Source organism: Panthera pardus, unplaced genomic scaffold (genome assembly GCF_024362965.1).
Source record: "Panthera pardus isolate Hobbes unplaced genomic scaffold, ASM2436296v1 HiC_scaffold_8, whole genome shotgun sequence".
NCBI lineage: Eukaryota > Metazoa > Chordata > Mammalia > Carnivora > Felidae > Panthera > Panthera pardus.
Genome location: NW_026527013.1, coordinates 69,901,145 through 69,914,403, shown reverse-complemented (window position 1 = coordinate 69,914,403; position 13,259 = coordinate 69,901,145). Strand labels below are relative to the sequence as shown.

At 43.8% G+C, this 13,259-nt stretch overlaps 2 protein-coding genes across 5 annotated transcripts in view; one reads left to right on the top strand and one right to left on the bottom strand.

Moving 5' to 3' along the window:
- Positions 1–3,995, bottom strand: part of LANCL2 (LanC like glutathione S-transferase 2) — a 50,024-nt gene extending 46,029 nt beyond the window's left edge. Inside the window, exon 1 of the mRNA XM_019451042.2 lies at positions 3,792–3,995. Coding sequence (XP_019306587.1) covers positions 3,792–3,995 — 204 coding nt within the window. The remainder of the gene's footprint in view (positions 1–3,791) is intronic.
- LOC109267983 (uncharacterized) overlaps positions 3,982–13,259 on the top strand; it is a 74,987-nt gene continuing 65,709 nt past the window's right edge. For 2 of the 4 annotated variants that reach the window (XR_008420693.1, XR_002080392.2), the window contains exons 1-3: positions 4,546–4,658; positions 7,657–7,744; positions 8,610–8,812. Coding sequence is in view for 1 of the 4 variants with exons in the window: in XM_053898579.1 (XP_053754554.1) it covers positions 3,982–4,635 (654 nt within the window). In the remaining 3 variants the exon portion in view is untranslated. Of the gene's footprint in view, positions 4,659–7,656; positions 8,106–8,609; positions 10,970–13,259 lie in introns of those variants that run through there. The other 2 variants (XR_008420692.1, XM_053898579.1) reach the window with 2 other exon arrangements.

Below are 13,259 nucleotides of genomic sequence, written 5' to 3'. Positions count from 1 at the left end.
TTTCTCTATGGCAACTTATAAATGGATAAGCTTATCTAGGATGGTTAAAAGTTCTCGATTGTGGCCACTGTAATTCAAGATTGTTTTTGATAAGGTTAAGGTTTTAAGCCTGAGCCTTAAAACAAAATTTTACTCACCTGAACTCTCACGTGGGACCCAGTTCAGTTTTAAGTCAGACCCCACCCAACCCCAGACCCAGTCTGGTTGTTGAATTGGATTGAGTCTGGAAAAAGAAATGTTTAAGTAAAGTCAGAAGCTTCATAATGCAAAAGCTGCAGAGCTAGGATCCAAGGAGGGACTCAGCGGCGACCTCCAGAGGCAATGAGAAAGCAGCCACAGGGGCTCAACAGGTACTTTTGCCTGGTTGGTGGTTCACTGCACCTGGGATCCATGGGTGGGGGGGGAGGGACCTTTAGGTCCCTCTTCTGACACCAGAACTCATAAAAAGATAAACTGAGGCATATTAAAAATTTATTTAAGGACAAATCAGTTTGAATTGGACAGCACCAAACCGGAAGTGGTTAGGAGCTCTCTGCTGACAGGAGCCAGGGGAGAGACAGAAGCAAAGGACGGAAATTATTCGACTGGCTGTAGCTTAAGCCGTTTGCTGTCTGTGATTGGTTATCCTTAGCGTTTTGATTTTGTAACTGTGGGGTATTTATTGACTTAGATCTTGGTTTGCTTATGTAGACCACCAGGGCATGAGAGCCACCCCAGTGTGTAATGGCCTCCTTGTTTAATTAATTTAATAGCACAGATTTGACAGATTAAGGAGAGAGCTGCATGCACAGGGACTTACAAGAAACTACGTTAAGAGACTGGCGAGGGGTAAAATATGACTAGAGAGGAGGGAGCCTGAAAAACCCTGGGTGGTAATGAGGCTGAAGAGGTAGACTGGAGCCAATTCTGAAGGATTTGACAGATCCTAAGAATTTGAAAGCTTTCTCAGCAGAGAAAAAAGGAAGATAAAGAACACTCTTACATGGTATCTATAATTTGGCATAATCTTGAGCTGTTGGAAATGCTTTATTTTATAATTCTTTATACAATTTTCTGTTTTTGTTTTAAAGTGTATGCTTTTTTACTTCCGAAATTTGTTTAACCTCATAGCGTATTAGGGAAAAATAAGGAAATCAGCACTTCTCAATTGTCCAGAGAAATACAATGCTTTTTTCTTGATTCTAAATGGACTAAAGTGGGGGTTAGGGAGGGAGTATACTCTAGAGCTTTTCTCCTCAAAGTGGGATCTGTGAACCCGAACATCTGCATTCCCTAGAAGCTTGTTAAAAATGCAGATTCTACCCTCTACCTAGTGAACCAGAAGAAGCAAACTGAAGATAATATAGCTGGATGGCTAGGTCAGCCTCTTGATATCATTCAGGTTGCAATCCAATTCTTTGGGGAATTAAAAACGACTGTACTTCTCTTACAAAATAAGGCTTTACAGAAAAGCAATGTAGCTCTCGAACCCATTCAAAGTCCATCTATCCTTTTTACCAATCCCAGAACTCACCTTATTCATCTCAAAAGTCTTGCAGATACAGTAAAAGATCTGGACTTAGGAAACATATGCCCTTTGCAGACATTTATATCCTTTCTCTGTGCCTGTGAGATGTAAATGTTCTACAAGATCTTTAGGAACCCCGAACCATAAGATCTGTTTTGCCTTTCTGTATTTTTATGTATGTCTATACATGTATGTTAACGATGGGGTGTTTTTTCTTTTTTTTAAGCTACAAATGGTACAGCCAAAACTAATTTGAAAAGAGCTATATTTAATTAGCGTAACGAAAAGTAAGTGCTTACATAAAGTAAGTATACTCTCAGAAACACAGAAATGAATCCAAATGGTTTTCAAGTTCACATGATCTATGATAGTCTTCGGTGAACAGAAGCCAGTTAAACTTTGTTGGTTTAATTAAAATAGGCATGTCTTAAGGGTTACTGAAACCAGTTAAAAGCATAAAGTTGAACAAAAATCAAAATGGCTGCACTCATGCTTCAGTAAAGCTCGATTTTAAGTAACCTTTTTCGTCTCTTCTGCAAAGCTCCCTTCCTCCATTCTTAAGGACTTTTGTTTCCGGAACCTGGTACCACCCTAAAGGCAAGAGGTAGGAGGCTGGCAGCACCCAATTCCAGTCAAAACCTGCTAGATCCTGTATTTTCCTATAAACCTCCCCCACCCCAGCCCTTTTCTGTGGGGGGCTTGCAGTTTTTAAAGGCCTTAGCCTGTTGCAGCCTCATTTGCCCAGCAATGTAACAAACTATTTTCCTTCTTTATTCTCCAATTCTGTCTTCGTGTTATATATTACGGCTCCACAGCACAGAGGTCAGTTCTCGACATTCTCAGCATTAAATATAATGCAGACATAAAGCTTTTATTCTATCTGGGTGCACTAGTCATAAGGTCATGTTATCTCTTATAAAATTTGTCAGCCAGAAAAACAACTTCATATGAAGGCTACCTATTTAATGTCTCATGAAATTCTCATGAATAAGTTACACATAATTATTAACAACAGGTAAATTAAAGTCTCTGATGTGGTTTGGAGTGTTGGGATTCAGAGCTGACAGCTAAGAAAGAATTCTTAGATGCCTTCAGTACAAAAAGGTGGTTTTACTGAAGCACGGGGACAGGACCCTTGGGCAGAAAGAGCTGCACTGTGCTTGTGAGGGGTGACTGATTATATGCTTGGGAGTTGGGGGAGGTAAAGCAAGTTTCCAAAAGGACTTTCACCTGCTAAAGAAGAATCACAGGATCCTGGAGGCCTAGCTATTGTCAAGCTAAAGTTGTTTTTCTCTCTACCTAGCATTAAGACAGGTGGAGTTCCTGGAAGAATGTCAGACTCTGCCTTTCTCAAGTATCTGTCAATGGGCTGCAGGTTATCTGGAAATTTAATTTTATCTACAGTTCCTTTGCCTTTAGTTTCCCACATCATGTCTAGATCATTTCTAAATAAGATAAAATTCTGAGACACTGATTACTGAACATACGTTCAGCTACTTTTGGCTTCTTATTAAAGGACCTAAAGCTATTTAAGTTCATTGGTAAACAGGTGTGCCACACTGAAAAATTTACTGTAAGGATGAATATACTTCTAGAAATCGTGAAATTCATAGAATAGCCAATTCACAGAATGCCTGTGGAACAGGCAATCCGTAATTGTTTACTTCTTAGTTTTTACTAGAAATTAAGGTTTCCAAGGATTAAGAATTCTAGTCAATACATGTCCTTAAAACTAATAGAAATAACAAGGTTAAAAGGAAATAACAGCGTATTAAAAGTGGGCTAAGAAAAAACACAATGTATTTCTTTGGATAAGGAAAAATATGAAGAACATGTCTTTTGTTAAAGAAAAAAAAAAGTGCAACTGTGTCCTCAAGTAAAAGGACTGGTTGTTCCAGAATAAGAGATAAAAGCTGAGTGGACAGAAAGTTGTGAAAAAGTATTCTTGGTTTTCTGTGTGGGCAAGCTGGCTAAGGCTGGCAAGACTTTTCAGTTTTGAAGCATGAGTCTTAATATCAAAAGTGGTGCCTATCAAAGGGAACGTGGCTAACAAAACAAAACGCACGGCCCTCCCTCCCGGAAGCAGCGCAGCTTCGTAACACAGAAAGCGCCCACGAGACAGTCGCCTCCGATCTCTGCGCCCTCCCAGGTTGAGACTCTCGCGCGGGCGCGGACCGGTGACGTCACACGGGGGCGGGGAGGGGCGGATGGACTCTACCATCGGCGGGATTCCCCCCCTACCTGGCGCGGCCCAAGGCCCGGGCGAGGCCAGCTGCCGACTCACCTTTCCATCGTTGTGAAAAGGGAGGCCGAGCTCGTCGGTGGTGGGCTGGGGGCGAGCGCAGCCTGTGTCCTCGGCCGCTCCGGCGGCGAACACCGCCGAGGCCGCGGCCTCGTAGTCCGGGAAGGGGTTGGTGAACGCCCGCTCCTCCATCTCCGCTTCCCCGCCCAGATGGAACTTCAGTCTCTTTGACATGGTCTCGCCCATCTCCGCCGCGCGCCCGGTGCCCCACCACTGGGGCCGCGCGGCACGGCGTGCGGGCGGGGACAAACCTCCTGGCGAGGCGCTTCGCTTCGAGCCGCGCTCTGGGAGCCGGGAGTGCTCGCGCCGCCGCCTCTCCCCGGGACCTTGCGCGGCGGAAGGCGAGGGCTTTCTTTACGAAGGCCGCCAGCTGCGAGCACCGGCGGGGCTTCGGGGCGGGCTGGAGCCTCTCCGAGGGGCCTGCCTCGGAGCGGGTGGCTGGCACATCTGGCGGCAGCCGGTGTGCTCCACGTGGTGCCCCCGCCCCGCCTGGACGCCGACCGGGCCGCCGAGCCCCGGCGGCGCGGGCTCCGGTGAAAGTTGCCCGGCGGGGAGCACTAAAGCTGGCCCCTCCGCTGCGCCAGGCGGCCGAGTCCGCTCACGTCTGACCGCGCGGTCCCTTCGCCGCCGCCGTCCGCTCCCAGCCCGCGGCCCGCACAGCCGGTCCGAGGAGACGCTCGCGGCAGAGGCCGGAGCCCCCGGGCTCTCTGGAAGCGCTCCCGGGATCGCCGCTCCGGCTCCTCTTCTGCGGCCGAGCCCGTCTCACGATTTTCTAGAGAAAGCCGAACGGCCGCGCGGGGTACTTTCCCGCAGGAAAAACCTGTAGAGAATAATTCGCTGTCATTCAAGGTGTTTGCGGGTTGCAGAACAGGGAAGGCGCGTCCCTGGACGCGCCATCATCAATCTGCATTTTCACCAGCCGAGCGGTGCCTCTGGTGTTTTCGGCCCCTGGTGCGCCAGCCAGCCTCGCGAGCAGCAGCAGCTCTTTGATATTAAGGGGGAAAAAATTGTTCCAAAGAAAAGAATTTCAAAACAGCCTAAAACACTGCAAGGATAGTGTCTCCCAGGGGCAGGGGGGGAAACAGTCCCTCCTATTCATCACAGTTGGGAGGGGGGTGTCTGGAGGAGGAGCCACAGGCCTTTTTTTTTTTTTTTCCTTTTCACGTTTTATTTCAGTCCCACTGTTTTGAATAAACATATCTTTGGTAACAAGAAGTAATGTGGAAGCATACTTAATCATCTAAATATTTAATTGGCCCGAAAGATTCCTCCAATATTAATTGCCCAGGAACAGAATATAATAAAAGGACACAAGCGAATATATGTTGCCATTTATATAATCCAAATATGATTAAAAACAGTCTGTTGGTTCTCATTGTTCTTGTTACTTTCATTATTTGGGACCATATAGATCTAATAATTTCTCCTTGAAGAAAATATCTTATTTCAGTCCCCCCCCCCCCCGCATTTAAACATTGATTGAATGCCAGATGATGCTAGGTGATGACAGATATTAAAAAGATACTTTCTGCCCTTCCAGCTCCAAGTTAGTGGGTGAGAAAGGTAAGAATTTTTTTTTTCTTTTCTGGAACCAAGCAGTATGCTTATGCTTTAGTATAACGAAAAGTGACATAGAGGAAAACACAGTACCCTACAGTAGAGGACCAGTCCTCCTGCCTCTGTGGCCTGGCTTTTCACTACTGACTGTACTATTGTCTCCCCCAACTGCACAGGATTGTACATGTGAAACACCCCCTACTGATAGGATGTCCATGGGCGATGACATGTAGGAGGAAATAATTTTAAAGGGATTAGTCAGCATAACTATCCTCAGAGTTCAAGGAAACAACTGGTATGAAAGTATGACTGTACAGCTGCATCCTTTGAAGGACTCTTCCACTTTCTGCTTCGTCTCTGTCCTGGGGTCCCACCCTCAGCAGAAGAAATTTTCTTACTGCTCCCATACTTTCATGCCTTCCCTTGAAGGAAATTTAATCCCCTAACCACTGATGCTCATCCTTCTCCCACCTCAGAGGAGGCTTCACTAGACAAAATAACATCTTCACTAGACAGATGTTCACCAAAGCCTGGGTTGTTTAGACTAGGACATCACAGGCAGGTGTTGCCGAAACAGCCACTGCAGGCTTTGCGCTGTTCATTAAATCTGGTGACCTTGCTGTCTCTCTCCCACCTGCTATGAAGTGAAAGTAGTTTTTCTCCTTCTTAAAAGCTGGTGGGAACCTGTGAACAATTGTTGCCAAGGACACAAATGTATCTGAAGGACCACCAATATTTTCAAAGACTAAAAAATTTACACCCAGTTTAAGGAATTGGCATCTTTTTCTAAACGCTGTCTGACCTGCAACTTTGCTGTAAGTGGAAATTTCATTTACGCTGTTTTGCGGAGAAGTAACAGTTCTTCGAGGCTTTTAAACGCAGAAGGTGTGAGTCTTCCAACTGTAGGAGATAGGTTGCCCTGAGACGGTGAGTGGGGCTACATGATGGAAACTTCTAGATAGTGTGCATGTTGGCCGGGGGGCTGGGGGAGCAGGTGAAGGAGCATCTACTGAATACATGTGAAGGCCTGAGGTTTTGTTTGTTTGTGTTTTGATTTATTAAATACTTGTATTTTTATTTTATTTATTCTTCATGTGCATGTCATATGACAGGCTTTTACACTTGTCCATGTTCCTAAGCCCCTGAGTCCTCCAGTCCCTGCCAGAGCCACCCAGGCCTCCATGATGAAGACCTTTCCTCTGGGTGGTACAAGAGGAAGTCCCAGTAAGCAGGCCACCAAATTCCCTTCTTCTACCCTGCAAATCCCTCTCGAGATTGCCCTCCACTCTGTCCATCCATCAGGGTCTGGGTTGTTGGCTTGTTGGGGAAGAAACAGGCTAGCCCAGGGGGTACAGAGGAGGGATTTGTTTGTTACCCCCATTCTCGATACAGAAGATGGTTCCTTCCAGCTGCAAGCCATATACAGACACTACATGTGCTTTATACCTCTAATTTAGGATAAATTTGATCCCTTAAGCCGGCAACTGGTTCTCAAAGTATGATCAGGAATCTTGTGGGGCAGCTGTGAGGCCAAAAATGTTCTTTTTTCTCTTTTTTAAAATTTTGAGAGCAATTTAACATGTTAACTTCAACCTACAACTATCTTCTAATGTCATTATTTGAAACATAAAGAAACAGATCCTCACAGAACTAAAATAATTCACAAGCCATGAGGTTTTTCTCCTTTTTAAAAAAAATTTAAACAACTTTGTACCATGATGTAGCAAATAAGGTAAATGTCATGAATAGGAAAGCTGCAGTTTGCAATATAACCCTGGGAGGGTATTAGACCAGGGCAGGTGCATTGCACAGAACTGGTGGTGGCCCCTGTAGCATAAAGAACACAGTCGATAACATAATAACTTTGTATGGCCAGAGATGGTAACTATACTTATCATGGTGAGCACTGCATAACGTATACTATTGTCAAATCACTATGTTGTGCACCTGCAACCAATATAACGTGTGTCAGCTATGCTTAAATAATAAAAACTAAAAAAAAAAACAAAACAAAAAAACAAACAAAAAACCCCAAAAACCAATTAGGTAACATCATGAGAAATTGTTTTGCGGTCTCAAAACTATCCATTTAAATGTCTTATCTCTTCATGATTAGAGGTCTCATATTGTCCCCAGTTTCTTCGTTGTGTTTTGGGTGCAATACCTCACAGGATGGGAAATTCGTGGACCACCGACAATGGCAGTACCCATTGGGCTTGTCTTTCTGGATGTGAAGGTGTGCGGTGGCTTTGCTGTGATGATCTTGAACATAAAATCTTTTGTAAACTAGGTAAACCATGGCAGCTGTTTGAGCAGCAACGGGGACTGCTGAAACCCATCCAGCTGGTACTCTGTGAGTCAGACTCATCGCTTGCAAGGTGTGTGACCGGACACTGAGCACCCTGAGCACTTAGGTAGATAGTGGAGTCCAGCAAGAAGAACTCTCTTCTATTATTCGCCTTTTTCACTACCATTTTCTCCTGAGTGTACAATGGGGTTTTCTAGAGGCAACGTGATATAAGACGTCATAGCAGATTTAATAGAGAAGCAAGTATGAGAGTTCAGTTAATCTCTCTCAGTCAGGTGTAAAGAAATTTGTAAAAATGTAAAATGAGGCCACTTCCCTCGTGTATATTATTTTGGTTTTGAAAGTAGTTACCTTTCATAAAAATGTGCTGCCTACATTAACCTATAGTATGTCATTTATTATGTTGCCAAACTAACAAAGAATTAAAAATGTTCAGGATTAATTTCTAAATTGGTACCTATTAATAGATATCGTCCATACAAAAATTCTTTGGGATTCTCAATAAATTTTAAGAGTGTAAAGGGATTCTGAGACCAACAATTTTTTTTCAAATTTTTAAATGTTTATTATTTATTTTTGAGAGAAAGAGAGAGAGAGAGCATGAGCGAGAGAGGGAGACACAGAATCCAAAGCAGGTCCCAGGCTCTGAGCTGCCAGCACAGAGCCTGACATGGGGCTCGAACCCACGAACAGTGAGATCATGGCCCGAGCCAAAGTCAGACACTTAACCAACTGAGCCACCCAGGCACCCCCTGAGAACTACAGTGTAAGAGCTGCTGCCTTCAGCAAGCTGTTCCATTAGGGATATTTCATTTCAGAGATACGGGAAGTTCATAGCAGTCCAACATGTAGATGAATGCTGCAAAGTGTGCCTGGCCGAGAGCACTTACATCACCCGCTAATGTTTCCTATTTCCTGTTGTCTTTTTTTAATAGGCCTCCCTGTGACAGCTCCCATATTTTGACATCATTCATATACTTTCTTGCTTTGTGGGACTCAATTTATGACTGAAAGGTGATGATCAAAGAAAGGCTAGGCATCTCTTCAAACATGCCAAAGGAGAGTTAGAAGATGCCCGAATGTTGTGCCTAGTCATGGATATTTCAAGAGATTTAAGGCTTCTGCTGGAATTCAGAATGTAAGTGGGATGCTATGTTTACACTTTTTATGCTTATCGTTGTAGAATCCAAAAGCATTTTCGATTTTTACCAAGTTTGGGTTCTGTAGGCATTCCCGGGAAGAAAAGATGGCACATTGGAGAGCATCTTTTGCTGTTTTTGTCCCTGTGACAGCTGTCAGCGTGGGGTATCTGTGGCACGGCCCCTGGTGGCCAAGCACAGGGCCACTGTTCTCCTCAGACTTGGTGGGGACTGTTAAAAAGGTTCTTACCAGAGGAGGGCGTGGTCATCCTTGGAAATCTCTGAGTCAAAACAGACAGTTCCATACTCTTCCATACTCCTTTCCTCGGTAGGATCAAAATCGATCATGACTGTTCAAAATATCTAGTTTGGTTTCTAGGCTTAGGAATTAGTGAGGGCTTAACTTGTTCCAGACTAAGGGATAGACAGCAAGGCAAAAAGGAACCCAGAAATTGGTTAGATCACAGGGAAGGTTAGGAAGGAGCAAGAAGCATCGCTGAGGAATCACTGCAGGACCCAGTCTGGGCACCACACCTCACACAGGCTCCTGAGGAACATGAGGTCAAGACCTAAGGTGGAAGGAGGAGCTGGACTTAAAACACTGTGCTTATGGGGGCACCTGGGTGGCTCAGTCGGTTAAGCATCTGACTTCAGCTCAGGTCATGATCTCACTCACTTCATGTGAGTTCGAGCCCCGCGTCGGGCTCTGTGCTGGCAGCTCAGAGCTTGGAGCCTGCTTCAGATTCCGTGTCTCCCTCTTTCTCTGCCCCACCCCTGCTCACACTCTGTCTCTGTCTCTCTCAAAAATAACTACACGTTAAAAAAATTAAAACAACAACAGCAACACCAACACTGTGCTTATGAAAAGCTAGTAACTGGACTTCATATGGGAGATTTAGATCCAAGGTTGTGGTAACATTGCCGTCTCCACCCTAGTCTCTTGTTGAAACCATTCCTCAGCTGTGCTTCTGGAACCTGGCCTTAGGAGAAAGGCCACACTGAGAGCAGCATGCTCAGGGACAAGCTCATCTTGAGCACCCCAGAATATAAGAGACATAGGTATTTACTCAGGAAATTAAAGGTACAGCAGTGATCACACTGCTGGGGTTCAGATATCTCTGAGAAGGTCTGGGGAATTGTGGGCAGCCCCCAAACCAGGCTATTTACAAGAGTTGTTCTTCTCTTTATGCCCTGGGAGCCTGATATAACCATCTGGCCCAGGAACAAAGCCTCAGTTGTGTGCAGGCATGGTGTGATTCTGAGAACAATGTGGGATTGGAGCTTGTCCTCAGCTCAACCTGCGATGGGTGGTAGGAAAAGAGAAAGGCACACGGAAGGAAAGATGGGTTTTGTGGAGCCTGTGCATTTCCCCCTTCTTACTATAGACCAGGCACAGCCTGTCAGACAGCAGAGATAGTGCAAAATAGAGGCAACACCCAGGGAGCAGAATTATTCATGAACATAGGAGATGTACCATGAAGACTCCCATATGTTCCGGTGGGGATCAATTTGCAGGTAATGAGCCAGTGACCTATTCATGTGACCTTATTCATAAGCTAGGGGGATCTGCCCCACGGTACTCAGAGCAATTGCAGAGATAAGGTCTTTCTGGGAAAAAATACAGTATTTTTTGGAAATGAGTAAACTATAAGATATCTTCTATACTCAGATGGCTGCTCTGCCTCCATCTAGTTGATTATTTCCTGAGCTCTTCTCCATGCAAGAAACAGGCCTCTCCTGATTGCAAGCTGAACTTCATTTAGAACAGTGTCCCCCATCAGCCCCCCACCCCCCACTACCCTTAATTTATGAAGAAAGAGTTGACTGACTAGTTAACTCTCTGACTTCCTAAGCAAATAATGACATGGAAAGATTCCCCTCCTACTCTACGCATTGTACAATTCCATTTATTTGAACTGCCCAGAATAGAATAATCTATAAAGACAGAAAATAGACTAGTGGTTGTGTGGGGTTTAGGAGAATGGAGATTGGGAAGTGATGATTAGGAGGTATGAGGTTTCTTTGTGTGGTGTTGAAAATGTTCTAAAATTGGTTGCGGTGATAGTTGCAAAACTTTGTGATATACTAAATCCCAGCAAATTGTAATTATATGATAAATGAATTGCATCTCAATAAAGCTGTTATACACAAAAAAACAATGGAGAGACTGATAGCCAAGTGCTGGAGAGCAGCTCTGATTCTACTCTCTAAAAATATAGGTGAAAGAAAAGACTGTTCTGACTTGCACTATGTGAGGTAGAGAGACTCAAGACACCTGGGCTCCATGTTGGGACACAGATTTACTATTGGTTATTGTACAGAAAGAGGGCTCTGGGAGTGGGTATTGCATGGCATCATTCAAATGGGCTCTGATATGGCCCCCATGAGACCTGGCAAGGTGACCAGAGGAAGAGAGGGAAAAAGAAAGAGAAAAGACAGAGATAACATAATACCTCTCTAGGCCCTTCCTCAGAATTTTCTAAGTTCCTCTTTTATCCTAGGATTGGGGAAGTCTGGCAGTGCCATCAGGGTAGGGAGCCCCAAGCCCTGAAAAAACACACAAGGGCCTCTTACCATGTCTTTCCTTCCGAGCACTTGCCCCGGCAGGGTACAAACCAGATACGCCAGGAGCTCCAGGAGTAGTATCTCTGGGGTTTTCCTAGGGTCTCCGTGCCTGACCCAGATTCTAAGAGAGTGGCCTGGAGAGTGATCAGGCCACAAGAATGAGGCTGATATATTTGAGGTGATTTATGTAAATAGTGGCCCTGTCATCTTCCCAGGGCTAAGGTATGCCTTCTCCAACCTCAGAAATAAGGTTAGTAGAGGAGGAATGTCATGTGACTCTGTCACAGACAATACATGCAGTTAACTGATCTTCAACAGGGGTGCCAAAAATACACAAGAATACACAATTTCTCTTCCAGAAATGGTGGTGGAAAATGATATCTACGTGCAAAAGAACAAAATTAGATCCTTGTCACCCACCACACACAAAAATCAACTCAAAATGATCAAAGACTTAAACATAAGACCCCAAACTGTGAAACTCCTAAAACACGGAAAAACCTTCATGACATTGATCTTGGCAATGGTTTCACCAGTGTGACACCAAAAACCAAGGTAACAAAACCAAACATAAGCAACTAGGGCTATATCAAACTAAAAAGCTTTTGTACAGCAAAAGAAACAATCAGCAGAGTAAAAAAGGCAGTTTATGGAATGGGAGAAAATATTTGCAAATCGTGTATCTGATAAGGGGTTAATCTCCAAAATATACAAGGAACTCCTACAACTCAGTAGGAAAAAACTAATAACCTGATTAAAAAATGGACTAAGAACTTGAATAAAATAGTCAAATTTGTAGAATGAAAAAGTGGAATGGTGGTTGCCAGGGACTGAGGGAAGAGGGAAATGGGACTTACTAACCAACAGGCATAACGCTGTAGTCAAGCAAAATGAATAAGCTTTGGAGATCTGCTGTACTGCTTTGCACCTATAGTCAACAGTAATATATTGTGCACTTAAAATTTGGTCAAGAGGGTAGATCTTGTTAGGTGTTTTTTTTTTTCCACCATAAAATAAAACAACAACAAACAAACAAAAGGTATATGGTTCAGTTACATCACCCTATAATTTGTGTTATTGTTAACATGTTTATATCATCTATATATGTTATAAACACAATACGGTGTTCATCTTTAACATGTGTCTTAAAATATTAATAAATATAATTAGAAAAAATCAAACTCTTTCCCCTGCTGGGAACAGCAGCCGAAATCTCTATTATTTTCATTTTCAGCTGTTACTTTTTTGCTGGGTTCCCTGGAGTCTCCCCATGCACGTGTAGCGTAGCAAATCAGCCAAGAAATGGGCAGAATTTACAATCAGATTTGGGGGTTTATCCCCTCTATGTCTCCATCTTGTCTAGGATTTCTTCCTTAACTTTCTATCTGCTGGCTCTGCCAGCCCCCGAATTTTGTCATCTGACATTTTAAGTAAGTAAGGCTGAGGCTTTTGGCTGCCTTGAACTGCCTGTGGACTGAGGAGAACCTTCAGACCAGAAGCTGCATAACTGCAAATCTCTTGCTTAATGGGCTTTCTGATTTTCAAAGAACTATTGCACTCCAGTTTCTGCCTGCTTTGCGTCATACTCCAGAGCCTGTACACTTTTGTCTTTTTAAGTTTTTTTCTTCAGATTTTATAATAGTTAAAGAGTTACAGTCTGGCAAAATCATTCCACTGTAGCAGCCAGAATTCCTCTTAAATATGATTCTGTAGCAAGATTTTATACAGAATTTATTTTACCAGTCCACTATTAGACATTTAGTTGTTTCTGTTTGCTTTTGAAGAAAAAAATAACAAGAAGATATTAATGTGGCTCAGTTGGTTAAGCGTCTGACTCTTGGTTTCGGCTCAAGTCATGATCTCACAGTTTGGGAGTTTGAG